Source organism: Pteropus alecto, unplaced genomic scaffold, assembly GCF_000325575.1.
Source record: "Pteropus alecto unplaced genomic scaffold, ASM32557v1 scaffold86, whole genome shotgun sequence".
NCBI lineage: Eukaryota > Metazoa > Chordata > Mammalia > Chiroptera > Pteropodidae > Pteropus > Pteropus alecto.
Genome location: NW_006442109.1, coordinates 11,011,833 through 11,038,534, shown reverse-complemented (window position 1 = coordinate 11,038,534; position 26,702 = coordinate 11,011,833). Strand labels below are relative to the sequence as shown.

General features: G+C 47.0%; 3 protein-coding genes and 1 pseudogene across 4 annotated transcripts in view; 2 read left to right on the top strand and 2 right to left on the bottom strand.

Moving 5' to 3' along the window:
• Positions 1-9,247, top strand: part of SNX1 (sorting nexin 1) — a 33,280-nt gene extending 24,033 nt beyond the window's left edge. The window contains exons 7-15 of one of the 2 annotated variants that reach the window (XM_006920274.3): positions 294-372; positions 893-968; positions 2,811-2,924; positions 3,127-3,220; positions 4,292-4,497; positions 6,998-7,141; positions 7,740-7,820; positions 8,289-8,360; positions 8,805-9,247. In XM_006920274.3, coding sequence (XP_006920336.1) covers positions 294-372; positions 893-968; positions 2,811-2,924; positions 3,127-3,220; positions 4,292-4,497; positions 6,998-7,141; positions 7,740-7,820; positions 8,289-8,360; positions 8,805-8,855 — 917 coding nt within the window. In that variant the 3' untranslated portion in view covers positions 8,856-9,247. The remainder of the gene's footprint in view (positions 1-293; positions 373-892; positions 969-2,810; positions 2,925-3,126; positions 3,221-4,291; positions 4,498-6,997; positions 7,142-7,739; positions 7,821-8,288; positions 8,361-8,804) is intronic. The other variant, XM_015595956.2, reaches the window with a different exon arrangement.
• Positions 9,248-17,281: 8,034 nt separating this feature from the next.
• On the top strand, positions 17,282-24,576 carry SNX22 (sorting nexin 22). The gene is made up of 6 exons (XM_015596099.2): positions 17,282-20,868; positions 21,240-21,323; positions 21,751-21,855; positions 22,325-22,416; positions 23,278-23,345; positions 23,780-24,576. Exons 1-6 carry the CDS (start codon positions 20,794-20,796, stop codon positions 23,956-23,958), a joined length of 603 nt encoding a protein of 200 aa, XP_015451585.1. The 5' UTR covers positions 17,282-20,793; the 3' UTR covers positions 23,959-24,576.
• Positions 23,047-23,165, bottom strand: LOC112469650 (annotated as a pseudogene).
• PPIB (peptidylprolyl isomerase B) overlaps positions 24,389-26,702 on the bottom strand; it is a 5,867-nt gene continuing 3,553 nt past the window's right edge. The window contains exons 4-5 of the mRNA XM_006920273.3: positions 25,300-25,484; positions 24,389-24,724 (exon numbers count right to left, since the gene is read on the bottom strand). Of these exons, the coding sequence (XP_006920335.1) occupies positions 24,602-24,724; positions 25,300-25,484 (308 nt within the window). The 3' untranslated portion in view covers positions 24,389-24,601. The remainder of the gene's footprint in view (positions 24,725-25,299; positions 25,485-26,702) is intronic.

The window sequence follows — 26,702 nt, the reverse complement described above, 5'->3', positions numbered from 1 at the left end:
AGGAGCCTTCACATTACCATCAGTTATTTGATCTGTACTCAGAATCGCATGGCCACCTTTTAGAAAACACAGACTCTGCATGTCCGAGTTTAGAATCTTCAGTACTTCAAGTACTAGCTTAAAAATGACTCATGTAAAGAACCTTTTGTTCATTTCTGCTCATGACATAGAATTGACCTTTGCTTGTGTTTTGTAGTGCTGTTCTCATTACCTTTCCTCCTGTGGGCTTTTTTACAGGTTTATCCTTTTCATGATGATTATTGGTTATTTTTGCTTTTTAAATTCCATTCCAGGAATGACAAAAGTAAAAGTTGGGAAGGAAGATTCTTCTTCTGCAGAATTTCTTGAAAAACGGAGGGCTGCTCTAGAAAGGTAAGTGCCATACAACCATTTTCCTGAATAACACGAGAACTAGTGAGTAGCCGAAACCTGGTACTCAATTATGAGACATTCACTGGAGATAGTAGAGATGAGAAACTTAGTAGTAGAGATGAGAATGAATTAAAGATTCATTAAAGATAGTAGAGATGAGAATGAATTAAAGATTCACACCTCCATATTTTCTCTTAAGTTTTCCTAAGTCTTTTACCTTCCTACCTTTGGAACAAACAAGCTTCTTTTCTTTCCCCATCCCAAGTAGGCTGACAATCATATTCTTTTTCTTGGACTATCAAATGTGAATGGCTCTGAGGTCTCTTTCCGACTATTTTCTTTCCCTTTTTAGAAATGTGAAGAACGTGAACTTGAATGTGCTTACAAGCAGAGTCATACTTAAGTGCCTTATCTGAGGACATTTTAAAGTAATGAAAGACATTGTGCCCCTGCCAGCACTGCATGACACCCAAAACTTTTGAGGCCAGCTTAACTAACTAGGTAACTGCTTACCCCGTAGGTACCTTCAGAGGATTGTGAATCATCCTACCATGTTACAGGACCCTGATGTCAGGGAGTTCTTGGAAAAAGAAGAGGTTAGTATTATATAGACTGAATTTCAAAGTTTATATCTGCCCCTGGTGAAATGAAACTCATTCATTCAACAGATATTTGAACACTTAACATGCGTATAGGCTAGTACCAGAGTATATCCTAGTTTGTGAGCCCCTAAGAGTGACAGGTGTTTTTCAGCAGTTGAAATAAAAGAAGCTCTGCCTCTAGTCAAAAGCAACTGGTTGTAGAGGTCACACTGCAACATAGTTTTGTCTTACTGGATCAACAGAATGATCTATTTGACAAGTCCATGGCTTGTCTTTCATAGGTTACTACTTGGCTCAAATTGAGTACTTTTTTTGTGCCAGAATCTGAGAGGTGTTGGTTCAAAACAGTTACCACAAACCACAGAACTGCCATGTAGCAAAAGTATTGATTCAAGTGGACAGTCTTTTTTTTACAGGCTATGTGTAAGCTATTTATTATTGTGAAAAATTGGAGACAGCCCAATTGTTAACAATCGAAGAATTAAGTAAAATATATCAATAAATACTTTATGCTCATCATAAACAGAAAGTATACAGAAATGTTCATATATATTTGCTGGAAGCATATATTACATGCATTATAAAAGGCAAAACATGAAACAGCATGAAGATGACAGCTGTAGAAATATGTTAGTCATTAAGGATCAAAAGAAACTGTAATAAAACAATGTTGTATCTCATAGGAAAGAAAACTAGAAGGAAATAAATGACAGTGTAGAACTATCATTTTGTATTTTTGAAAAATTTATTTTTATTATGGTGACATTGGTTAATGGTTATTTGTTTTTATTTCTAAAATTTTCTTTAATTTGCATATCATGTATAGTATTCTAATGAAGAAAATGCTACTAAGTATATGGGTATTTTCCCCCCAAAATGGAATTTTTTTAATTAATTCTTTTCATTCCTCTTTTGGGATTTCTAAATTCGTTCTTCCTTTTCATCCACTCATCCCCACTTCGTACCCCTAGAACAGGGTTTGTGTACAGTGGCACTATTGACACTTTGGGCTGGGTCATTCTTTGTTCTAGGTGGGCTGTCCTGTCATTGTAAGTTAGCACCATCCCTGGCCTCTATCCACTAGATGCCAATAAGAAACCCCTTCCCAGTTTTAACAACCAAAATTACCTCCAGACATGGCCAAACGTCCCCTGGGGTGGGCAAAATGGCCCCATGTTGAGAACTACTGCCTTAAGAATCCTGAGCACTAAATCTAATTTTTCAGCATGGTGTACTGTGCGTACTATAGATTCTTCAGCATCCCTCCCATGCCTCAGGAAAACAGCAGTAAGACGGAACCAATCAAATTGTAAATATTTAACGTGCTTGGCTTAATTAAATCATCCCCAAAAGTAGCCTCAATCTGAATAAATATGCTCCTGTCCTTGGATCTTCGTTCACTGGGGAAAATTCAGTTGGAATCATAGCATACCTTCATAGTCTTTCAAGACATTAAATCCAGCTGTGTGCAGAATATGGTAATCCAAAAGAACTTTTGACTTTTAACAAAAGCATGCTTGGTATTTAAGCATTTCATGCCTGGTTGGGCAGACAATCTCAATGTGAGGTCACCTGGCCACATTCACAGTCTACTTACTTTCTGCACACAATATCAAAAGCTGAAAATTTTGCCGATTCTGTTTAATGTGGTCCTTTGATTTTTCTTTCTATACATGCCGGTGATGGGTTTGTTTAACTGCCTTTGAAAACAATGGTCTACAGTTCAAATAATGTGTTTGGTGAGTTTGGGGAATGCCACCTGATGGATACTGATTCTTCTGAACCTAAAATAGGGGCAGCAGATAACTTGCCATCCCTGCCTTCTTGGTCTTGTAGCTGCCACGTGCTGTGGGTACCCAGACATTGAGCGGCGCTGGTCTCCTCAAGATGTTTAACAAAGCCACAGACGCAGTCAGCAAAATGACCATCAAGATGAATGAATCAGACATTGTGAGTAGCCCTGTGCCTCTCAGCTTTCTCTATCCCTTCAGGCTTATGAGTTGGAAACTCTGAGGAGTCCTAAAATTTTTGAGATTAGAGACTTTCTTTCAAAGATAATTCAGTCCCTTTTTAAAAAAAACTACTAAGGAAAGATTGTTCTCTATACCTATATGAGTAGCCTCCATTAAAGCTCTGGGCTTGTGTGTTTCAGTGGTTTGAGGAGAAGCTCCAGGAGGTAGAGTGTGAGGAGCAGCGCTTACGGAAACTGCATGCTGTTGTAGAAACTCTAGTCAACCATAGGAAAGGTAATAACCTCTGAAATGCAGCTGGGGGAAATTGATGTCTCCGGTGAGCTGGAGCTGGGAGGGCACACTGTTCCCAAGCCTTTCAGACATTCAAGTTGAAATTCTCAGCCCACCTGGTCTTTGATGTTCTGATCAAAAAGATATGCCTTGTTATCTCCTGGCAGGAAACATGACTCGGCCATTATGGGCATTGTACTTTCTACTTGGGAAGGGCACAGGGAAGCTGTCCCGGATACAGCTTGACCTTGGACAAGGGCTTTTGTTGGTACGGTTTAAGTTGGTGGGTTATATTCACAAATATATACTACATGGTCAAATGAGTAATTTGTAAATGTAAGGAAATGAGTTATGTCTCCTAACCATTCTTAACTTTTCTTTGGTGAGATTTGCTTAAGACCTAGTAAAATTTATCAAGTTTGAATGCTTTCCTTTGCTGCCTTTTACATGCCGATTATCGGAAATCTAAACAGGCAAAAAAACCTATTAGAATGAGGCCAATGTAAGGGTAGGCAAAAAATGGCCCAGTCCATGGGCCAAGTCTGGCCCTGGGTCATTGCTAAGCTAGAATGGTTTTTACATTTTTAAAGGGGTGAGTAAAAAAAGAGAGTACAAGTAAGACCATTTGTGGCCTGCAAAGCTTAAACTATCTGGCCCTTCACATAAAAAGTTTGTGCTGCTGTAGAACATGCAAAACTATATTCAATGTGCACATCATTTACGCTGTTGCAGACAGACTTCTTACTGCGAGCTTTAACATAAGAAAGCAGAATCATTCCTTTGGCCTGTTTATATTAAGTGGCCCCTGGCTCTCCAGGAATATTGGAGCTGTTGCTTCCAGGTAGGCCTAACCTACTGAAACATGACAGCAGGTACCCCTCCCTGCTCGTGTGACCAACCAAGCTGCATTCTCCTCACTTTCTGAATATAGTTAGCTGTGTTATAAGTGACTGGGTCACAGAGCTCGTACTTGCTGGATATGCACAGGGCAGCATTGCCGAGACATGCCTGCAGTGCCAGCTGACTTGTCCCTTTACCTTGTGAGATGAGAGGCCTCTGCTGTCTTCCTTCCAGAGCTAGCGCTGAACACAGCCCAGTTTGCAAAGAGTCTAGCCATGCTCGGGAGCTCAGAGGATAACACAGCATTGTCACGGGCACTCTCCCAGCTGGCTGAGGTGGAAGAAAAAATTGAACAGCTCCACCAGGAACAGGCCAACAATGACTTCTTCCTCCTTGCCGAGCTCCTAAGTGACTACATTCGCCTCCTGGCCATAGTTCGAGTAAGCTTCTGTTTCCTTTCCTCTTTCTCATCCCCTTGATTTAATTTGTCTTTCTTTTGCTCTTCCCCTTCCCAAGAAAGTTTCATCCATTATACCTCAAAATAGGTGTAACTTTTCTTATTCTCAAGAAAGAAAGTATCCTGTGAACCAAAAAATCCATGTAACTACTAGCTAGATATCATTAAGTTATTTTGAGGCCCACAGCCAGTTTTTTAAATGCGTTAGGAGAAAAGACCACTCTTGAATTTCCAGATAGGCTCCTCCTTGTTGTTGAAGCTGCACAGCATCCTCTATGCTCCTTTCTTTAAGCAAGGCTTATTACAGAACTGCCGTCTTGTCCCCCTGGAGCAGTGACTTCCTCAGTCCTTTGCTCTTTGCCTCCTTAACAGTAAGCGGTGGCTTTGCCCTGGTAGGAGCTCTTGCTGGCTTCCACTTGTCCTCCAGTGTGAGCAGTCAGGTAACTACATGGAACTGGCTTGGCATTGCATGGAGGAGTGTGGCCAGGGGGCTGAGAGAGCTTGTCACCAGAGCCCTTTGTGTGCTGCGCTGACCACACTGGTAACAACACTGCAGCCTGCCCCTCAGGTCAAGCACCTCCCCTTCTCTCCTGGTGACCGGGACAGTATGGTTTCCCATGACCTTTCAGAGCAGCCATGGAAGCTTCACTGGGCAGTGGTATTAGCTCTCGCATGATCTCCCTGAGACAGAAGAAAAAGCCAGGAGGGAGCCTGGCACTTGTCCTGTGAAGGCCGAGGTCTGCCCTTCGGGCTTGGGAGTCTCTTAGTTAGAACAGAGACTAACTTAGAGACTCCCAAGTCCACTCCCCATCCCTAACACCTCCCTGACCAGGGAGCTTCTGTGTTGTCAAGAGCGGAGCTGCTCCCAGTAGGGCTCTCATTTCCTCAGGAGTAGAGTTGCTCAGTATAGCCTGTGGGATTGTTCATTGTCCTCTCCTTTTGCTGTTTGATTTCTCCCTTTGCTGTTTGATTTGCTGCTAACTCCAGAGTGATGAGAGGCTGGAAAAGTAGCCTGCTTTGGAATTCTTAGAACTGGTCAGACCACTTAGACTGGAGAGCCATCCCAGGGAAGGGCGCTCTCTGGGGAAGCTTTCAGAGAAGAGCATTGTTTGGGATCCCTGGAGAGCATAGTGCTTGGCTATGACCCCTAGGCAGGGTGAGCCCATATGGATGGAGTGAGGGAGGCCTAACTTTGATCTCCAGATGCTGGGGCAGCACGCTGTAGAGCCCAGAACCACAAGCTGGGCTTTTCTCCAAGACCCTTCACCTGCTCTCATGATCATGAGCTGACGGAGGGATTGGAGAGATGAGCAGATATTTCTTTTCTGCTCTTTCCTGAACCTGGGGCTGCTGCACCACTGTTACCCTGGGGGTTAGGCTTGAGTCTTACTTGGATATGAGGTCACCCTCTACCTAATCCTTTGACATTGAACAGTTAAGAAATTTTAGGTGAGCAGCAGTGACACTGCTGGGGAAAGTGAATTTGGTGGCATTTTCACTTTTTAAGTTTCAAGTTTTGGCAAAGGCCTGTACTAAGGAGGCCTAGAAAACATCTAGGGAACTTTAGCAGGGAAGGGGAGCAAATGGAACAAGGCTGGGAGGCTGGCTACAGGCACAGATCTTTCGCCCAAGCTGTCTCTTAAAGCCTGCAAAGCCATTGGGGATGGGGGATGGTTCGATTAGGCCAACAACTGTCCTTGGGAAATGCTGATTCTAGTCCGGGGACTGGAACCAGGGAAAACCAGCAAGTGGATTTTGAGGAGCTTCTTGGGGGCCTTTCTAGCCTAGAGCAGTTGAGTGTGTTGAGTTGAATAGGATGAAATTGGTATGTCTTTGTGGTGGCTTTAAATGTTTAACGATCTGTTTAGCTAACCCGGTATACTCTTTGGGTGTCAGTTTAAAGGTTGCTTCTTTAGATTGGCCTTCCCAGATATATCTCCCAGGCTGTTAGGTCCCCAGTTTTATTATAGTACCCTGCTTATGTTTTCTGTACTCTGCATACTTGCAATTATTTATTGGTAATTATTAATATAATGTTGACCTTTTCTATTAGATTATGAGCTAGCTCCATGAAAACAGAACCATGTGTTTCATTCCCCACTGTATTCTTAGTTCCTGGCACATGGCTGTCAATCAGGAAAAGCATATAGATTTGTGGACTAACTGATCTGAGGGAGGCCGTTCAGAAGCCATAGTATTGGGCACTGGGCACTGGCATCAGGCCACTGATTGTGCTCCCAGCCATCCAGCTTTGGGAGTAGCATGAAGCAGCTTGGCACTGGCCCACTGGAGGCTTGGAGAGGAGTCTTACCTCAGCTTGTGCTTTTTGACATTAAACTTCAGCTGGGCACTAATGCTCTGCTGCAGAACCTGCCCTGCTCGGTCTTTCCCTGGCCCAGCTGCTAGGAGAGCCCCTGAGGCAGAGCCAGTGGAGCTCCTGAAGGGCTGTTGTGCTCTTCTTCCCCAACCCCCCACCCCCACAGGCTGCCTTCGACCAGCGCATGAAAACATGGCAGCGTTGGCAGGATGCTCAAGCCACACTGCAGAAGAAGCGGGAGGCTGAGGCTCGGCTATTGTGGGCCAACAAGCCTGACAAGCTGCAGCAGGCCAAGGATGAGATTGTAGAGGTGAGGCCCCCAAGGTAGCCCTGCAGGAGTGTTCTGCTGGTTCCTGAATGAGCTTTGGTCCCATCCTACCCAGATGTTTGGAACTCCGCAGCAGGCAAGAGAGCTGTTTAAGTCTAAAGGACAGTGTCTGCTGGGCATGCCTCTGAGAATGAGTCCAGGAGTCCAGGTTTACTTTGAGGCCTGGCACTCTTTCTCTCTTCCCATTTCACCCAGACTTGCCAAGTGAGGATCTCTGTCAGAGGGGTCCTGGCTGGGTCTTTGAAAAGCTCCAGGTGATTCAGATATGTTCCCTCATGAGAACTAAATCACTTTTCTGGAGATCCCAACCCTGCTTGTAAGTATCTAACCCAGAGGCTCTGGAGTAACAGAGCTTTCCCAGAGACGAGGCTTGGCCTGGGGTACCAAGGATCTCTTTTCCAGCTAGCCCTAAAGGTGGCCTCCTGTTGGACTCTGACTTACATGCTAAATCTCCACATATAGCATCTGATCTTACCCAGAGGGGCCGACAGGCAGAATGACCAATTAAGGTCTCATATATAGAATTTCTGTCTAAAGGCAAAGACCTAATAATGATCTTTTCTTTCCTCTTTCTTTCCAGTGGGAGTCGCGGGTGACTCAGTATGAAAGGGACTTTGAAAGGATTTCAACTGTGGTCCGAAAAGAAGTGATACGGTTTGAGGTGAGGTAGAATATCTTACTTCTTGCAGGTGTGCAGTGCCTGCTATAGTAGGGGTGTCGGTTTTGTCCGAGTCTGTTGAGTAGAGACAGATGGAGTTGCCAGGGACTTGGCAGTTGTGAACTGGTGTGGCCATGTTTGTGTGTCTTTGTGTTTGTGAGCTTGTTCCTAAGGCATAATGGTTGTCCTACACTTGTTTCTGGACCAGAAAAATTAGACACAAAACAAAGCTTGCAGTTGTCACATACCTCTGGTCCCTTGTCCTGTCTCCTCCCCTTCCTTATACCCTGCCATGCAGGAAAGCCTTGCAAGACCTTGGCAGAGGCTGTCTGACTGGAAATTATAGCTATTCCAGCCTCTGGCTCTACTTCCTCAGGCTCTTCTTGTTTGGCTTTAGTCAATAATAAATCCTATCAAAAGGGGAAGAAGCAACTATCTTGGGTGATCAGTGTAGAATCCTGTCTCCTATAGAAAGAGAAATCCAAGGACTTCAAAAACCATGTGATCAAGTACCTTGAGACACTCCTGTACTCACAGCAGCAGGTATGTAAGTTATGCATGTCTTTCATCCTCTATGACTGCTCTAGAGGCCAGCTGCCTACTTGTGGCTTTGTGACAGAATGGCTGGCTCTGCTTCTGGGGAGGCTGGGCCCAGCTATAATCAATGATTCAAAGTAGGCCCTGTTGCTCTATCATGAAGCATCCAGTAGTCTTTTGCTAAGCAGGGTTCTTCCTCTGGGCAGACCCAGCACTGTCTTCAGAGATTGCCCGAAGTCTAGAGAGATGTAAGGACAACGTGGCTGCTGGCCAGTCTTTCCCAAGGTCTGCTCTTAGCTTAGCCATTTCCTCAGCTCAGCCTCAGCTAAGGCCTCCCTTTGGATGGCTGAGGCACTTGGGGGAATGTTGTGGCACTGTGCTTGCTCCCCTCCCAGCATCAGGCTCTGCCACTAGATAGGGGTACTGCTTACTGTCCCCACTTCTTTGCAGCTGGCAAAGTACTGGGAAGCCTTCCTTCCTGAGGCAAAGGCCATCTCCTAATGGACCAAGAACACCAGAGCCCACCTGCCTGACGCTGCCTTTTTATACACTGCCCTCCTCCACCTCTGCTGGACCCCAGCGATGTATCCTGCCTAGCCCGGACTTCATCCCTTTCTTCCCGACCCCATGACCAAGCTGTCCCCAGTCACTCTAACCATTACTTCATTTAGCTTCCATATATATTTTCTTACCTGAGAGAATAGTTTCTTGCTTTAAGCAAAAGACCTATAATAGGTGGTGGAATTATGGGATAGGGGTGGAGTATTGATATAAATATATAAATACAAATGTATATTTTTCAGGATGTGGTTAGGAACTGGGAATAACGTTTTCTGTTACTCCTGATGGTGCCATGAAAAGATTATGTAATAAAATATTTTAAAATCAGGTCACATGACTCAGAATGGTGGTGCTTTTTGCTTTAGGCTGGGGTGCAGTTGGGAAGTCCTGGAATATTCCTAAGCCCAAGACGCTGCCCAGGTAGAGGAAGTTTCTCTCCACAGGAGTTCACAACCTTTTGCTGCTGCTTCCTTTTTGCTACGGAACTGGAGTTCCTTTTTCGCTATCTACCTCACCTACATGTTCCGAGAGGCTCTTAATCTGTTTAATTCCTATTCCTACTTTAGAGAAGGAGTTTTAAAGATGTCTCTTATAATAAGAGGGACAAAACTGATTCTTCTGCAAAGGAGGCAGACTTTCAGATGCCCAGGTTGCTCTGAGTCTCACCTTCTGATAGCCAAGTCTTGTTTTCTGAACTTATTTTTGCCACCCATCAAAACACAGTCCTCAAAAGTATAAAGGACTGATAAGGATTTAACTCTTTATCCCCATAAATAAGAGCCAGGCACTCTGCTTCTAGGTAAGGTCATCCAAGAGTTCCTAAACCTTTTGAGTTTCCAAGAAGCTTTACTGTCTTTGCCCAGGAGGGAACATGCCATCAAGAGCTCCTGAGTGTTGACAGCACAAGCTGAGGGCCTTCAAAGGGGTCTCTGTACTGCCCTGGCCAGAGAGGCCCGGATGCGGTTTTACTGGGCTTTCTCTTAGCTGTGTCCACAGCTGCTTAAGCTCGGTGGTCAGAGGGACTGCCACGCTGTTCAGTGGGGCGCACCTGGCAGACGACCTACCTACCAAAGGAGCTTTGCCACTCCCAGCCCCACCACCCGCAAAGATGCCTCTATCCTAGGCTCTCCTGACCTGCTCTGTCAGTTCTCTTTGGTGGGTGGTTAAAGTTGAGGGAGGGGCAGCCTGAGGCAAGAGAATCCAGTAAACAGTACTGATTTCCAGTATAGGGCCTGAGGGTGTGTGTGGGATATGCCAGTGCTGGCAAGTACTGTTTTCATCAGGTCGATATTTTAGAAAAAGTCACTCAATTTCTTCCTGTTACCCAATATATTTATTACAACTTTTGATTTTATCCTTCTAGTCTTTTTTATATGATTGCTTTTGCATAGTTGTAATAGTATACACATAAAATATTTTTATTTTATTCAACACTGTACATATTATAAGCATTTTTTCTATATTGTTATATGTCGTCACAAACTTTATTTGTAAGGCTGTGTCATTGTAAGGCTTCCATAGAGTGTACCATAATTTTGACTCATTTCTTGTTGTTGGTTTTTTTTTTTTTTTTTTTTTTTGGTAACTTTTTACATTTTAATATAATTTCAAACTTATAGAAAAGTTGCAGGACTATCTTAAAGAACTCCCATATATCCTTTACCCAAATTTCCCAAGTGTTTAGATTTTACCTGATATGCTTTATGACTTAATGATTTGCTTCATTTATATATACATGTATTTTCTGAGTCATTTGAGAGTAAGTTACATACATTGCATCCCTTTACCCCCAAAACTTCACTATGCATTTTGTTAAGAACAGGGACAGTCCCTCATAACTTATAACCATAAGTACAGTTATCAAAATTAGGAAGTTTAACACTGATATAATAAATACTGTTATCTAACCCATAGTCCATATTCAAATTTTGTCATTTGTCCCAGTAATGTCCTTTATAGCAGTTCCCTTTTTCTTGTTACAGGATCCTGTGTTACAGCTAAATGTAACACATGATTACATGTGTCTATTTTAATCCAGAAGAGTTCCTCAGCCTTTTATTACCTGGGCATTTCTGAAGAACACAGGTCAGATATTCTGTAGCATGTGCCTCACTTTGGGTTGGTCTCATGGTTCCCGTGACTAGATTAAGGTTTTGCATACTGGCAGGGACATCACGAAGTGATGTGTCCTTGGTGCACCTTAAGTTGGCATATGATGTCGATTGGTCCGTTAATGCTGAAGTTAACTCTGATCACTTGGTTAACTTGATGTCTTACCAGATTTCTCCACTTTAAATTTACAATATTCACCTTTGTAATTAACAAGTAATTTGTGGAGAGATATTTTGAGATCATGTAATTATTTTGTTCCTCATCAAATGTGATTTTCTAACACCATAATTCTACATTTGTTGGTTGGCATTCTATTTCTAAAAAATATCTTTTCTCCCTGCTTATTAATCTGCTTATTTATCAATATGGATGAATGGATTCCTATTTTACTCAAAATTGCAAGCCTTTGTATTGATTTATTTTTATTCTCAATCCATCCCAGATTTCTAGCAGCCTCCTGTGCCTTTTTAACACTTCCTCACTTTCTGGCTTAACAGAATGTTCCAGGCTTATCTTCTGTCTTTCCTGCCCCAGCCCTGGAATCAGCCATTTCTCCAGGAAATCTTGATTCCTTTTAATGGTGAAATATATTTAGAAACCAAGATCCGGGTGCTGAGTGTGCTCACTGCTACTGGCGTATCATTTCTTCTAGGCCTGGCTGAAGAGCAAGGAAATAAATATAAAGATAGAGAAATATGGAGAGAGATAGAGATATATAATCTAAAGAACTAGGTATTAAAAATCATGAATTCACACTGATACTTCCAGCCTAGCCCCATAGGATTGATTGATTCTAATCTTCCTTTTCTATATTCAAACTCTTCTCCAAATAAACTTTATTTTAAAACTTCCTCCTTGCTTTGTTATGCTTTGTTATGTTCCATCCAATGATCATCTTGATGTAAGTGTTTTTATAATTTCCTTGGGATGACTCTCCTCTTGTTTCAGAACTTTCTCCTCAGCCTCCCACATCCTGAGGGCTGGGTGTCTTCAGGAACCTTGAATTTCTATATAGAGCTTGTAGACCTGGAAATCAAGAAGGGGTTAAGAGTATTGAGCCAGAGGCTTGTACAGGGGATAGTTGCACAAAAGGAGTCATTCCATCTGGGGACTCAGGAGGCAGAGATCTGTGGAGAATGGGATGCTTGAACTGTATCTTAAAGGTGCAGAGGTGTTTGCTCCTTCTACTGAACTATTCTGCCTCCCTATGCCCTGGTAGGGGGAGGTGGGCACATCTAGGGAAATGCAGGTGGCTCAGGGTGGCTGGAATCAAGTCAGTGGGCAGCCCATGGGAAAGGGATGAGCAGAAGCCGGGTCACAAAGTACCTGATGTGACTTTTGAGGCACTTTAAACATTACCCTGGAAGTGTATGGGGTTACTGAAGGGACTTAAAGCAGGAAATAACATGGTCATATTTGTGATTTAGACATCAGGTTTGAGACTGGAAGCAGGGAGAGCAGCCAGGCTCATCTTAGCTAGCCAGAGAGCTAGGGAAAGCAATAATGGGGTTGGAGCTCAAGGGAGGGGTTAAGGAAGTGGAGATGGAGCCACTGGGATTTGGTCTTTTGAGGGAGAAAGTGGAAACTAGCATGAGCCGCAGGTATCTGGTATGGATTTCGGGGTAGACAGTGAAGCCCTTCATGACACAGGTAACAGGAGAGGCCGAAACAGATTTAAAGCAGAATGAAGGGCAAGCAGTGAGGACAATGAGTACTGCTGACCCTGTGCTTAAGAGGCTCCTCTGAATGGGAAGGGAGACATGCTGAGAGGTGGGGAGATACAAAGTGAAAGAAGGCTTTGTTTTGTTTAAAGGCGAGTCAGACTTAGCATGTTAATAAAATTCAAAGGAGAGAAAGGAAACAGCAGTAAGAGCCCTATCTGGAAGCAAATGCACAGAGCAGGGAGCGGAAAAGAAAGATGGGGGAGGGGCGGGTCAGAGAGTAAAGGTCTCCTGCTTGATAATTTTCAGTTAGGGATGTCTTGTTTACCTATTTTGAGTCAGATGATTTAGAGAAGAGGTGTGGAGATGAGTCTACACTTGCCTGGTTATTTCCCCCTAAGAATCTCTCTGGGCTCCAGAGTCCTGAAGATAAGGACTTAAAACCTGGAGGGACCCCAGCCTTCAGTACAAAGTATTTATAACTGAACTCTTTCCAGAAGATTTTCATTCTGAATGCACCTGTAGCTGGAAATCCAAAAAAAAAAAAAAAAAAAGAATGTCTTTCCAGCTCAAGTTTTAAAAACAGAGAAGAAAAGGGAAATCTAAAGATGGGACAAGGAACTGATTGAGAGAGCGTGGTGATGGAAGGAGTGGCCTTTGCTGAGCATGCTTAGGGCCCACATGGATCAAAGACCATGAGTTTTGAGGGATATAGGCCCTGAGGTGGTGGGATTGTCATCAGTCCTCAGCAGCCTGAGGGAACAGGAAAGGAAGGGGAAGATAATGATGATCCCTCCCAGAACAAAGGACACACCTTTGCTACAACTGGCACATGCCCAGCCTAAACACAGTCTTCTGAGATACTGGCTAAGATTCTCTGCTTCTTGTTTGGGTAGAGTCAGTCCTGAGCCAAGGTTTAGATACGGTGAGAACTGCTCATCCCCATCTTCTGGCCCCTGAGGATGGTGTGTACCTCAACTGCCAATGTTTTGTTATTCAGTTGTGTGGTTTCATGTTGGCTCTCTCCCCCAAACAATAAACTCTCTGACTGATACAGCTTTATAACTCCTTGGCTCCAGCAGAGATTTGGGCTTAGAATAGTACCAAATAGATAACTGTTGAATATTCTCCAATTGCAGACTGCTACCTGGCATTCATAGCCTCCTGTGAGAGGACCCCAGTTTACCTTTCCTTGTTTACCTCCTAGTCCTTCATAACCATGCTGAAACCTTATGGAAACTGATTCTAAATATGCTCTTTCCTTTCTCACTTCCATGTAGCCTAAGGAGTCTTCATTAATGATGGGTTTACACCTGAAGCATCTCAGCTCCCATCCCTCTCTTCAGTCTCAGCCACGCCTGTCTGAAACAGTGTGCATATTGTGGATGGGGGTGTAGGTATCTAGAGAGGGAGGCCATTGGCCAGTGTGTCAGAACATTCACAGGGGATTCTCATAGACACTTCTAGAAACCAGGTCCATGAAGGAGACTATGCAAAGATGCCCATCACAGCATTGTTCACAGTTATAAAAACTGAAGTTGATCTAAATGTACAGCAGGAAGGGATGAATTATGCTACGTAATACAATTGGATATTATATAGTCATTGGAGATGATATATAGCTATATTCATTGACAAGGAAAACATTTTTGAGTGAAAAAAGTAGGTTATAGAATTATATGTATGGTCCACATCTATATAAAATTATATATATGGGGAGGATGTAGATTGAATTGTTAACTATGGTTGCCTCCAGGGTTGGAATTTTGCATGATTTAAAATTTTTATACCATTTTATGTTGCTTGGAATTTCTATGTATTATTTTATAATCATAAAAATTAAATAAAGCTATTTTTATTATGGGAAAACAATCCAGTCCATCCTTTGAGGCCTACTTTATATGTACATTCTCTGGGAAGCTTTCTTTGACCCACTTTCCATCCTACCCTCAGACTAGAATGGAAGCCCAGCCTCCTTTATAGCTCTTGGCAAGGCACTATCTTAAACTTTGGTATTTCTCACCCTTGTGTGTAATGCTATCTCTGAGATGATCTCATTAGCCTCCTGGGCTCTGAACTCCTTAAGATCATGGACTGTAGTTCTTTCTTCTCTGGGTGCCCTCCTCCACCCCGAAAGGCAGACTGAGGGGCAGTGGCTGCCCTTAAGCTTGGTGATTATTATTTTATGAGCCAATAGGCCAAGGTGTTGGGGTTTTTCAAGCGATAATAGAAGTCAGCCCTGATTTGGGGTTTAGTAGGCATTGCTGTGGTGCCCCAGGTAGGACCTGCAGGCTTGCCTCCTCCCCTTTGCTCTCCTTGTCCAGTTGTGGAAATGCACCTGTGGCTGCCCACCTGTGGCTGTGGTGACCAAACCTCTGGGACAGAAAGCTCCTCCCCCCGCTAAGGCTGCTCAGAGCAAGCCAGCTGCTCAGCCTCCATAGGATGTACTTTGTCTGGGTACAGAAAAACCCCAAAGAAAAACTCTGTCCAATTTGAGGTAGGACCTTTCCCTAAAGGGATGTGACGATTGTTTCCAAATGACTGCCCCCTCCTAGCTTCAGTGCTCTCAGCTTCCTCTTCCATTTTGAGTGACAGCAGTGACAACCTCAGGGGCCCAACCAGTATGTTTCTCCACCGGAACATCAGCAGCCTCACCAGAAAATGGTAAGGTACCTGGCAGCTAGGAGCAGGTACAGAGCAGGGTCCAGACTGTCCCTGATAGTCCCTTCCCCACCACGGCCAAACAGTAAGAGCTGTCATGTGTTAAACACCTATTCTGTGCCAGAGTGCTCGGGGCTTTGAAACCTCCCTCACCATGTCCCTGCAAGGTGGGCATTATTATCTCCAAAGACTGAGGCTTAGAGAACTTAAGAAGCTTGCCAAAGTTCACACTCCAGAGCTAAGACTTGAACCCAAACTACCCGACTCAGCTTATCTGCTGTACCGTATCCCACATGATCCATAGAGGGTGAACAACAGGAACCTAGATGTTAACCCACTAAATTGTTTTCTTAAAGACCTTAATAAATTCATATAATAGGCCTGTTAAGGACAAGTTACCCACCTCACCTTGTAAGCATTTGAGCTTCTCTGACCCCTGTGAGATATTCTCTCCCTAGACATGCAGTGTGTGGCCCAGTTTGGTAGCAGGAGCAGAATCTGGAAGACAGAGAAACAGCTTGGGTGAGTAGCTGGGGACCATTAATGCTGAGAAACCACAGACAGTAGAGTGGGCTAAAGTGGAAGGCTAGAGAACTTCTATTCCAATCTTTGAGGCCTGGGGCTGCAGCCCTTTCTGGCCTTTGGCAAGCCTTTCCTGTTGTCCTCAGTTCTTGGTCCCACAGCTCTCTTCACGATAAAACCCCATGACTTGAGAGTATCTGTGCACGTCTTTGTTCCTTGAACCCAAGTGCTGGGCACACCAGAGGGACTGATTGGTTGGTCCACTGACATTCACTCTTGAGGGGTACTCAGAGTTGTTGTAGCACCAAAACCCACTCCACTGGGAAGCTGTGCTGCCTTAGATGCCAAGTAGCTGGGTTCTCTGCCAGCTCCCCCTGCTCCAGCCCTGGCTCAGGTTGTCTGAAGCAGCTGAGCTGCCTCTTGTCTGGGCAGGGGACAGTTGACCCATAGGAGTGACACTGCTCGCTGGAGCCCTGGGACTGGAGCCTACCTGTCCCCTGAGAAGCAGGTCACCAGCCTACCCTGAGCCAAACTGTGGTTTCGGGTCTCAGGCAGGACATACTTGTCAGAGGTGCCTTCCTAATATAGCCTCTCCAGGGCCCACTTCCCCTCACACCTCAGGTTCCTCATCTGTGAAATAAAGAGTCTAGACTAGCTCAATAATTTAAAATGTTTTAGCAGCAGAACTATTTTTTTTTTAGACATCTACACCAAAGTCCAGTATTTCAAACATGAAAATATTATTTCAAATTTATAAGATATGCTTATTAAAAAGGCAAGCAATAACTACTCAGGCTGTTAGGATGAAGAGGACAGTTGCTAGTTTACACCAACCTCTGCTTCCAATTTATTCTTTTACCTTATTTTGGCTGTACAATATTAAGAAAATCAGGAAATCCTGATCACAGAGTTAGTAGTTGAAATAGTAGTAGTAGTAGTAGTAGTAGTAGTAGTAGTAATGTGTGTATGTTTAACCTTGCAATCTCAGGATACTAAAGAGGAATAGTAGGTTTTGGTTTTGTTTCAAAGTTGAATCAGTAACAATATATAGGATGACTCATATGTAGTTTCCAATACCCCACAGTTTTGACCTATAAAACAGCAAATTCCTATTATTTAGTCAAATAAGAATAGCTAACACTCATTTGCTGTGTGCCAGCCCCAGGCTAAACACTTAAAAAGAATGATGTCAGTTAACCCACACAGCTCTCTCTCATACAAACAAGGACCTCAAGGCACAGGGAGTTGTCCAAGGTTGCCCAGGTGACCAGAGAGCCAGCCTGGGTGGAGCAGTCCAGGCCCAGGGGTACTCAGGCAGCCCTGCAGAGCTGGGCCCCCTCTGGGCCAGTCCGCCTTTGGCCCTAAGCCTCTGGCTTTCCGCCTTTGGCCACCTTACTCAGGCAGCCCTGCAGAGCTGGGCCCCCTCTGGTCCGCCTTTGGCCCTCAGCCTCTGGCTTTCCGCCTTTGGCCACCCGCCCAGGAAAAGAATCCAGCCTCTGTGCCCAGCAGTGCTCGCCAGCCCAAGGCCAAGGAGCTGTTTGTTTTCTTAACAGGGTTAACCAAACCTCCTGAACAGCTGCACATCCTGGCAGAAGCAGTGCCAGTGAAGGGGGCTTTGTGTTTACTGGCAGCAGAGGGTGAAGGCCCAAGCCAGGGCAGGAACCAAGGTCCAGCCCACCTATACACCATTCCATCACCAGCCACCACCCCCAGTGGGGGATATGTCAGAAAGGCACCTCTGCCCCAGCCCTTCTTTTCCTCTGGGCCTTGATCTTCGTCTCCAGGCTCCAAGTCTGCATAGTAGGGTGAGAGTGGCCCCGCTTGCTGGTGGGGCTGTTGTGGGAGTCAAGAGACCTGTGTCTACAATGTGGTCCCCAACAAGGAGCATCGGCATCACCAGTGAACTTGTGAAAATGCACATTATGAGGCTCCACATTTGGCCTACACATTCAGAAAATGGGTCAGGATCCTCTAATATGAGATTTAACAGGCCACATTGATGATGATGCTTGCTGAACTTCGAGAACCATTGCTCTATAATCCGACCTGGAAATACCCTGACCAAGAATATGTGACCAACCAGTACTTTTAACCAACTTTCACCCAGAAACTTAGACATTAAATTCTCATGGTAAAGAGTGATGGAGAAAAGACAAGAATTTATATAGTAAAACAGCTCATTATAAAAATGGAAGTCACTTGGAAGAGTCTGGAACTTAGCTCAGTGTTAGTATACTGAACTGGCCAATTATTAGAGTGTATGGAAAATAAACTTTTCCTTCAACTGTAATAACTGCTTTAGAATTTCCATCATGTCATGTGTTCCTCCTTTCAGGAATGTATTCTCCATAACTTGTTCTATCTCCCCGAAGACATCTTAAATGTCTCCAGGTCAAGGATCTGGTTTTTCTTCACTGATCTTCATTTGCGCACCATGGAATGCTGTGGAATTTTACAAGTCAGTTGCATCAAATCTCCCTCTATAACTGGTGATGAAAATCTATTGATTTGAGGCTCCTCAGGAACACCAGAAAATTAAGCAAATAAATAAGGTGGACAACAATCTGCATGCACACACAGATCTAACTCTGTGGAAAGAGCATTCTTATTGTTATCCCCCCTGCCCACCTTCCTCTAACCCTTTGGCATCCTCTGCTCCCCTCCTGCCTTTCTCCCAGGCCTTCCTTCCTCTCCCTAGCCTTTTCTCACATCCCCTTCCCTCGTTTATTCATATAGTCTTTCAGTCAACAAATGGTTTTTGAGTGTCTACTACATGCTTATCACCATGGTGGCAAACACTGAGAAAGCAGACTAGGTCCCTGGCCTGATGGTGCTCAGAGTCTGGGGCAGAGTCAGAGGAACCAGGGAGACACACAATAAAACAGTAGCTACATATTGGAATAAGTGCATTAGACAGGTGATAGGGTAGTCAGAGAGGAAGGCCTCTTTGAGGAGATGAGTTTTAGTCTAAGAACTGGAAGTTTAGGCTAAGCCCACCAGGTGAAGAGTTAGGGAAAAGTGTTCCAGGGAGAGGAATCAGTATATACAAAGTCCCCGAGGCAGGAAAGAAATCATTAGATTTGAAGAACTGGAAGAAGGTCACTATGGCTGGAGCTTGGTGCACAAAGAGGGGAGAACAGATGAGATGAGAAATGGAGGCTGGGCTGGGCCATTTAGAGCTCTGTAGAGTTGTAGGGAGGGTAGGTTTTGTTCTAAGTGCATTGGGAAGCCTTTGGAAGGTTTTCAACAGATGCCTCAATGACAGTCTGTGCTGTTAGGTAGAGGATGGACTTTGTATGATGGAGGGAGGCATGGAAAAACATGTATTTGGAGACTAGAAGTTTTCCGGGTGGTAGGAATAGAGACAGAAGGCAGACAGTTGTTAGGATGGATAACCAAGTTTAGAGGTCTAGGTATCCCCAAGAGAGGACTCCCTGGGCAGTAGGACAAACTGAGCAGGGTCCCTGAGTGACTGGGTCCCTAGACTGTAAGGGAGAAAATGAAACTCCAGCACTTCTCTTGATGATGGGTTGTTTCCCTTCCAAGGAGTTTCGGATTCCTGATTCTAGGACCCTTGTGAGGATGGAAGAAAGTATGGGACACAGTATTAGTGAGACCTGCTTTTCACCTCGGGGTCATCCTCTCAACCTCTCAAGGGCAGAGCTGGGAATGGAGAATTCCTGCTCTAGCTCAGAAGCACCTCTGCACTAGTAGTGAATAGAGTGAGTCAGTGGTTCTCCAACCTCACCTCCTAAGATAGATAGGTACTCTGCTTCCTCTTTTTCACCACAAGGCCTCCCACTAGGTGTTATCTCTTGGACACAGGGCCTCCCCTCCGTCCACCACCTGGCCTTTGTGGAGAAAGTCAGTGGAGTGGACTCCACTGAATGGACAACTCCCTTATGGCTGAGGGGTGGAGGGCAGAGAGGTGGGAGTGGAGCCCTTTCTAGCACAGGGGGTGAGTTATGGATTAAATCCTGCTACATACCCAGGAAGACCCTGCTCAGAGGAGTGGGCAAGAACAGCCTAGTGCCACCTTTCACAGTCCCTCTTCCTCTATCCATTGTCCTGTACACTAACACCACCAACTTATACTTCCAGGACAAGACCCCAACCTGCCATTTTCTCAATACCTACTCTGCTGAGGGCTTAACAGGGATCATCTCATTCAATTTTCATACACTCTCCTGAGGGAGGCATATTATCCCTAGTTTGCAGAAGAGCACAGGTGTACACAGTTTGGGAAATCCAAGCTGTCTGACCCGCAAAGCAGAGCCTAGGTTTCTAACTTGCTTCTCTGGCAAACGGCCTGAAGCTGGTTTAGGGTCGAAAGATGAATGAATGGATTTAAAGAATGAATAAATAAAGGTGCTATGGATGCTGGGGGAGGGGGAACATCAAAACCAGATGGGGTCCAAGCCTTACGCAGACGTGGCCACACTCCCAGAGTCCAGGTTGAAGGCAGAGGGAAGGGGATGGGGGCCAGGCTGTTTCCGGGGAAGGGTGTGAAGAACGCAAGGAACGTTCCTGGTTGGTCCCCAAGGTAGGAGCCGAGGTCTGGGTCTCGCCTCTCTCAGTGCCTAGCGCTTACAGCCTCTCAACAAAGAACAGGTGAATTTTGGGCTCGCTTGCATTCCTGACAGTCACTGGGCGCTCAGTGAGCGTTGACAAATAGATGCTTCTCCACCGAAGGGTGCCCCCGGCGCACTGCCGCCTCACCAGGTTCCAGAAGCAGGCTCGGCTCCCGGCACTCCGCGCTGCCTAATCTGCCCCTCGCAGGACTCGGAGGAGCCGGGGAACGCCCGGGGCGGGGCCATGTGGGGGCGGGGCCTGCGGGGCCAGCCCCTTCGGGGTCTCTTCGCTTTGCAGAAAGACTTCGGGCTTCGAGCTTCGCGCGAGGAGGAGCGGGGACCGTGGCGCGGATGCTGGAAGTTCACATCCCATCAGTGGGGCCCGAGGCCGAAGCGCCCAGGCAGAGCCCAGAGAAAGGCCACATGGTGAGCGAGGGTCCTGGGTGAGAAGAGGCGCGGGGACCCGTCAGATTTCCTGGCGCCAAGCGCAGTGGGGACTCCGCGCCCCGGGCTAGGGCGTTCAAAAGTGGCAGTCCAGGCCGTCGGGGTACAGTCTGCCGAGGGTCTCGGGGCGCTGGGATTTGCTTGCCCGGTGGACAGCGGTCCAAGCTCATTAGGGACTACACGGAGCGGAAGGCGGGTTCTCGCGCCCCTTCTCCTAAGAGTGTGGGGAGCTTAGGAGGGTCCCCCAAGAGCGGCGACGCTCCAAGGCCGCTTTATGCCTTTAAGCGCGGGAGAGTGGGTGGTCGCTGGGCGCGGGGCCTCACGCGCACCGCCTGCCCGCCTGCGCCCACCAGGTGTTCCGAGTGGAGGTGCGGTGCCGCGGGCGCAGACACACAGTGCCGAGGCGCTACAGCGAGTTCCAAGCGCTGCACAAGCGGGTGAGGCGGCGCCAACAGACCGACCCCGGCCCAGCTCCTGTCCAGCCCCGGGAGGCAGGCAGACGAGCTGCGGCCCTCACCTCTGCCACCCTCGTTATTGCCCCAGTCCCTGGGGGCGGGGGGTGGGGGGGAATTCAGTGCGTAAGCACTGACTTCCTCGCTTGCTGCGAGGTGGACACCGAGAGGCAGATCCCAGCCGGTACTGTCCATGCCCCTGCGCGGCCGGCCCACCCTTGGGCGTCTGTGGGGATTGGAGCTTCTCTGGCTCCTGTCCCAACCACCACTCACCCGGGTCTGCCCCAGGGTAGAACGTGCAGTTTTGGGAGTGAGGAAGAGATGTTAGATTGGGGAGGACGCTTGCTAGGGTGCAGTGAGCTTGAGGGTTCGATCGGAACGCTGTGATCGTACCGCGGTAACCTCCTGGTAGATCAAGAAACTGTACAAAGTTCCCGACTTCCCCTCGAAACGCCTGCCCAACTGGAGGACCAGAGGATTGGAGCAGCGGCGACAGGGCTTGGAGGCCTATATCCAGGTGGGCATGGGGTGAGGGGAACGCACATACTGGGCATGATTTTTACTACCCCAAGCCTCAATTTCCTGAACAGTCATTTCAGAATTGAAATTAATTTAAGTCAATTAAATTATTGAACTTTCATTGAACTGGGGCCACCTGCCTCCCAGTTTAATGAAAGCTAGTTCTCTTCCCCTCTGGGGTGAGATTCTGCGCCGCCCTCGTGATGAAGATATAGGGCGGCGACTCTCTCCACCAACAGTGATGTCAGATTACAGGCCAGGCTGGCTTCATGGGCATACACCTGTGTAGTCACCCAGGGCCCAGTGCTCAGGAGGGCCCCAAGCTTGGTTTAAGGAACGCCGAACTCTGAGCTGTGGCTGTCTTGAAATTCTTAACCATTTTGGCAGGACCTCCGTTTTCGTTTTGCACTGGGCTGTGCGTTATCACATTACCTGGGTCTGATATAAGTTTCCTCTATCCTCTCCAGGGCATCCTGTACCTGAACCAGGATGTGCCCAAGGAGCTACTGGAATTTCTGAGTCTTCGGCTCTTCCCCACAGACCCGAAGACCAGTTGGGGGTGAGCACCTCTGGGGGCAATGGCTTGCCATGAGGGGCCCCAGTGTGGGAGGGATGGGGCTCCTGCAGTAAGCAGGTGAAGGTTATAGAAGCCAAGTCCTGTACCTTCTCTCATCTGCTAGGGCAGAGCCTAGTTCTTTCACTTTGAGACTTGAGCTCCATAGTCAGCATTCTTGACCCCAGGGGAAGGGCTATTTTCTGGAAAACCTTGGTTACGGCAGCCGCCACCGGAACTGAGCTTGTTACAAATAGAAACCGTGCCCTCCTGGGAGGTGACGTTCTGGGTTTCCATGTCTCCACCCCTTCCTCACACTCCCCTGGGGATCCAACTCACAGCCTCTCTCTTCAGCACCCTGGGGGAGTTCCTGCCTAGCGACAGCAGGCGAGTCAAAGCCCCTACCAGCACCGGCTTTCTGCTGCCCCCTGGTGGCTACATGCTAGGAGGCAGGCCTGCTGCCTCTGGCTAGTCTTGCCCGTCCTCTTGGTCCACGTTTTCCTGTTGGTGCCTCCTGAGCCCACTGCCCACTCACCTTTCTTTGTTCATTTTTTTTTATTTGTTTAGGCAAGGCAACCCTTGGTTGACCTCACAGATTGAAAAGACCTTGTCAGCTTACAATCCCTTATTTTTTTAAGCCTACAGCACCTGGCCTTCCTAGGTGGTCTCCCATCCAAGTACTAACCAGGCCCGACTCTGCTTAGCTTCCGAGATCAGACAGGATCCAGCTTTTTCAGGGTGGCATGGCCATAGACTCACCTTTTTCTTTGTGGGACCTTGGTGATCTCAATTCCTAGTCTCTACCCAATGGGAGACTTTGCCCCACCTCCCCCATCACTCACTGCTCATGACCCCTTTTCCGCCTAGGGCACAGCTGCAACACAGGCCTGCATTCAGCTTCTGCATGGATCCCTACATTTGCATCCCATCCCCAGGTAAGGGGGTGGGTGCCTCTGACCTATAACCCATATTTAGGGACTAGGTAGCAGGGAGTAGGGGTGAATGTGCCATTTTTCAGCTTCCAGGACCCCCAGACAGCATTTCTATTATTCCTCTTCTTTGGGATCATACCTGTGCCCCTCTAACCTGCTTCGTATTCTCCAAGGAGCAAACATGGTGTAGTAAGTTGGGCTCTCCCGATTTGCATTCCTCACCAGCCTGGCTTTACCAAGCTAATGTAAACTGGGAATGCCTTGGCCTCATTTTGGGTGACTAGCTGTGACCTGCCGCCTTGGCAGGGGCTCCTGCTCCCAAGGGGGCTAAGCCAGTGGGTAGGGGCTCAGGGAGCTGCAGGCTTGAGGTTGGGCCCATCCCACACCTCCCCTTCCCCTGCAACGCCCTTCTCCTTCCTGTTTTCCTCCTGTCCTAGAGCCTCTGCCCAACATGGTGGTGAATGGTGTGCTCCAGGGCTTCTACGGCTTCAGCACCAGCACAGCTGACACCCAGCCAGAGGCTCCCTGTCACTCTGCACCTCTGCCATTGACGCCCTCCCCATCCCAGAGGCCTCTGGACCACATGTCAGGACAGTCATTTGCCTCAGTCCTGTGAGCCCCATCAAAGGACATGGGCTGGGTACCCCTTGGACAGAGGACTTACCCACCCCAGGTTCTGAAATCAGCTGCACTGGTAGCTGGGGTGACAGAACTCCTGCACCCTTAGAGCCTTGGGGCCAGAGGACCAACAGAGGATAAGGATAAAGGGAAAAGTTAATTTACGAGGTAGCTATGAAAAGGAACAGGTGTGTTTCTTCACTAACACCAGGAAAGGGGCAAGCAAAAGTTGAGGCACAGTAACTGGCAGTTGAGAAGCAAGGAGCAAAAGCTCCTGCTGGACGATTGGTGGGTAACATTTGGGGAAAGGATGCTGGCTGGAGCACAAGGAGTAGGGGACAGGCATCCACTGACATAGGAATCCCAGACAGCCTGGGACACAGGACTGGAGAAAAGTGCTGCAGGCTCAAGAACCCAGCACACACAGGTTATAAAAAAAACCCACCTTTTTTATTGGTCAGCAGTTGGTAGGAGTTTGTTATAAAACTGGGCCTGTGGACCTGTGGAATGTGAGGGGAGGGGTTCCACTCCGTCAGATGCCAGCACTAGGGCCCGTGCAGCAGAGCCCTGTGGCGGGCTGTCTTCACCCCTCAAGAGGGCAACAGGGCTGCAGACAGTTGCTCAAAGAGGTCCCTGGGGCCCTACTCCTTGGCGATGGCAAAGGGCTTCTCCACCTCAATCTTGCCACAGTCTGCGATGACCACATCCTTTAGGGGCTTGTCCCGACCATCTGTCTTGGTGCTCTCCACCTTCCGCACTACCTCCTGGGAAGGAAAGACAAGAGCAGGAAATGGGGTGGGTCAGGAGGTCTGCTACTCAAGAGAGACAGGCCCCAGTATGTGGCTCAAGGGGACTGAGTCGTGATGAGCAGCCAACAAATCTCAAGGCACCAAAAAATTAACGAAATCAGGGCCAGGTGCCAGCCCAAGGTAGGGAGAACCCAGGTCTGACAAGAGGATGCAGCAGTTTGATCTTCTGAAGCACGACCCAGGTTAAGTGAAGGATGAAGAGGAAGAGGGTGGCTGGGGAGTGGGTACCAAGTGGCTTCTCAGGGACATCGTGCCCTGTACAACTCAGGGTGGTGCCAGTGCATCACTGAGTGACAACAGAGGTCCCTGCAGTGGTGCAACCTGAGCAAGGCCTCCTGGCGGGACTCTGCCTGGAAGGACTCAGAACCCTGGGGCATAGAGAGGTAGGCTATTTATTCTTAAGTCCCCTCAGATTTGCAGACAGGAACACTGGTCTGAATGTGTGGGTTCTCTTTTGGGAAAGGGATAAAATATATGGAGCCCTGGTCCCAGGGTCTGTGTCACATTTAGCCCCCACCTCCAAAACTCACCATGCCCTCTAGAACTTTGCCGAACACTACGTGCTTGCCATCCAGCCAGGCTGTCTTGACTGTTGTGATGAAGAACTGGGAGCCGTTGGTATCTTTGCCCGCATTGGCCATGCTCACCCAGCCAGGCCCGTAGTGTTTCAGCTTGAAGTTCTCATCGGGAAAGCGTTCTCCATAGATGCTCTTACCTGGGAAGAAAGACAGAGTAGGTCAGGGGAGTTAAGTTGGCACAAGCCAAGCAGATCTTTGGGGTGAGGATTCCAGGGACTCAACCTGTCCTCTGTGCCATGCCAAGCTCAAGTGGAGTACAAGGGTATAAAAGCTGTCCCCTTCCTACTGCCTCTGGCCCTGGAGCCAAACCACGCTGACACACCAAGTGGGGCATGAGGCCAAGATGATTTAGTGAACAGCTCACACATGGCGTACTCTGAGAATATAGTCTTATGACTTTTCAATAAGGCACATATTAACTAGCCTTGGCTATGGCCTGAGAAGCCTGCCATGGAGGGACTTTGGTGGAGAGCGCCGTACAGGATGCAGGGGGCTGGGGAGGAGGTAAGAAGTCTCCAGAAAAGGAACGCTGTGGCGGGCCAACTTTTCTTCCTTCTAAGAGCACAAAAGACACTGAGGTAGCTGCCATCTGGGTTCTGGACAGTGCCTCTTATCAATGAATGAACAGAAAATAAAGATGGTTAAGATTGCACGTAACGAGTCTCTCCATGAGGGGTCTGGGGCCAGGGTACATGACAAAGGGAACCAAGAGCAGATCTCTACATTGTTTCAGAGATCCGAAGATCCAGGAGAAATACTACCCTCTTCTTTTTCCCTGTCCCCTCCCAGATAGTCACACTGTGCTAGTGTACTAGATGCCCAGAGAAGCCTTGCAATAAATAATTTTCATTTTGTTTTACCCAACACCTTTCAAAACCCTTTTTTATGCCACAATATACCTATTTTCATCCTATGATTCCATAAGATGAAAGAGGTTGAGAAACTGTCCCAGACTGATGCTGATCAGAAAGATGTTTCTGACAATGAATGTATCATCAAGTGAGAAGACTGAAAACCAAGAATTTCTAGACTCTGGCTGGTGGCGGTGTCCAGGTATGTACCACTTCTTACTCCCACACAGGGGAGAAAATGACTCCTGGCTGGGGTGCTGGCGAAAAGCCTCCCTTATGTGAGAATCCTCTTTGTAAATCTCAACCAACTGCAGGGTTTCAATTGCTGCTGCTATCCAGACAATCCCCAAATCTATATCCTTTGTTACAATTACTTTCCCAATATACAAGGAGTTCCAAACTTAAAGGGGTAGTGCTTCATGTTAAACTCAACATACTTCATCATCTGTCCCTCTGGACTTCAGTTACTCTTCTGACAACTTTCCCTTTGCACACTGTCAGTGC

Coding starts and splice junctions, on each gene's coding strand:
- SNX22 (XM_015596099.2), top strand. CDS start 20,794: ATGCTGGAAGTTCACATCCCATCAGTGGGGCCCGAGGCCGAAGCGCCC. Junction 21,324..21,750: donor TCCAAGCGCTGCACAAGCGG/GTGAGGCGGCGC, acceptor ACCTCCTGGTAG/ATCAAGAAACTGTACAAAGT. Junction 23,346..23,779: donor CATTTGCATCCCATCCCCAG/GTAAGGGGGTGG, acceptor CTCCTGTCCTAG/AGCCTCTGCCCAACATGGTG.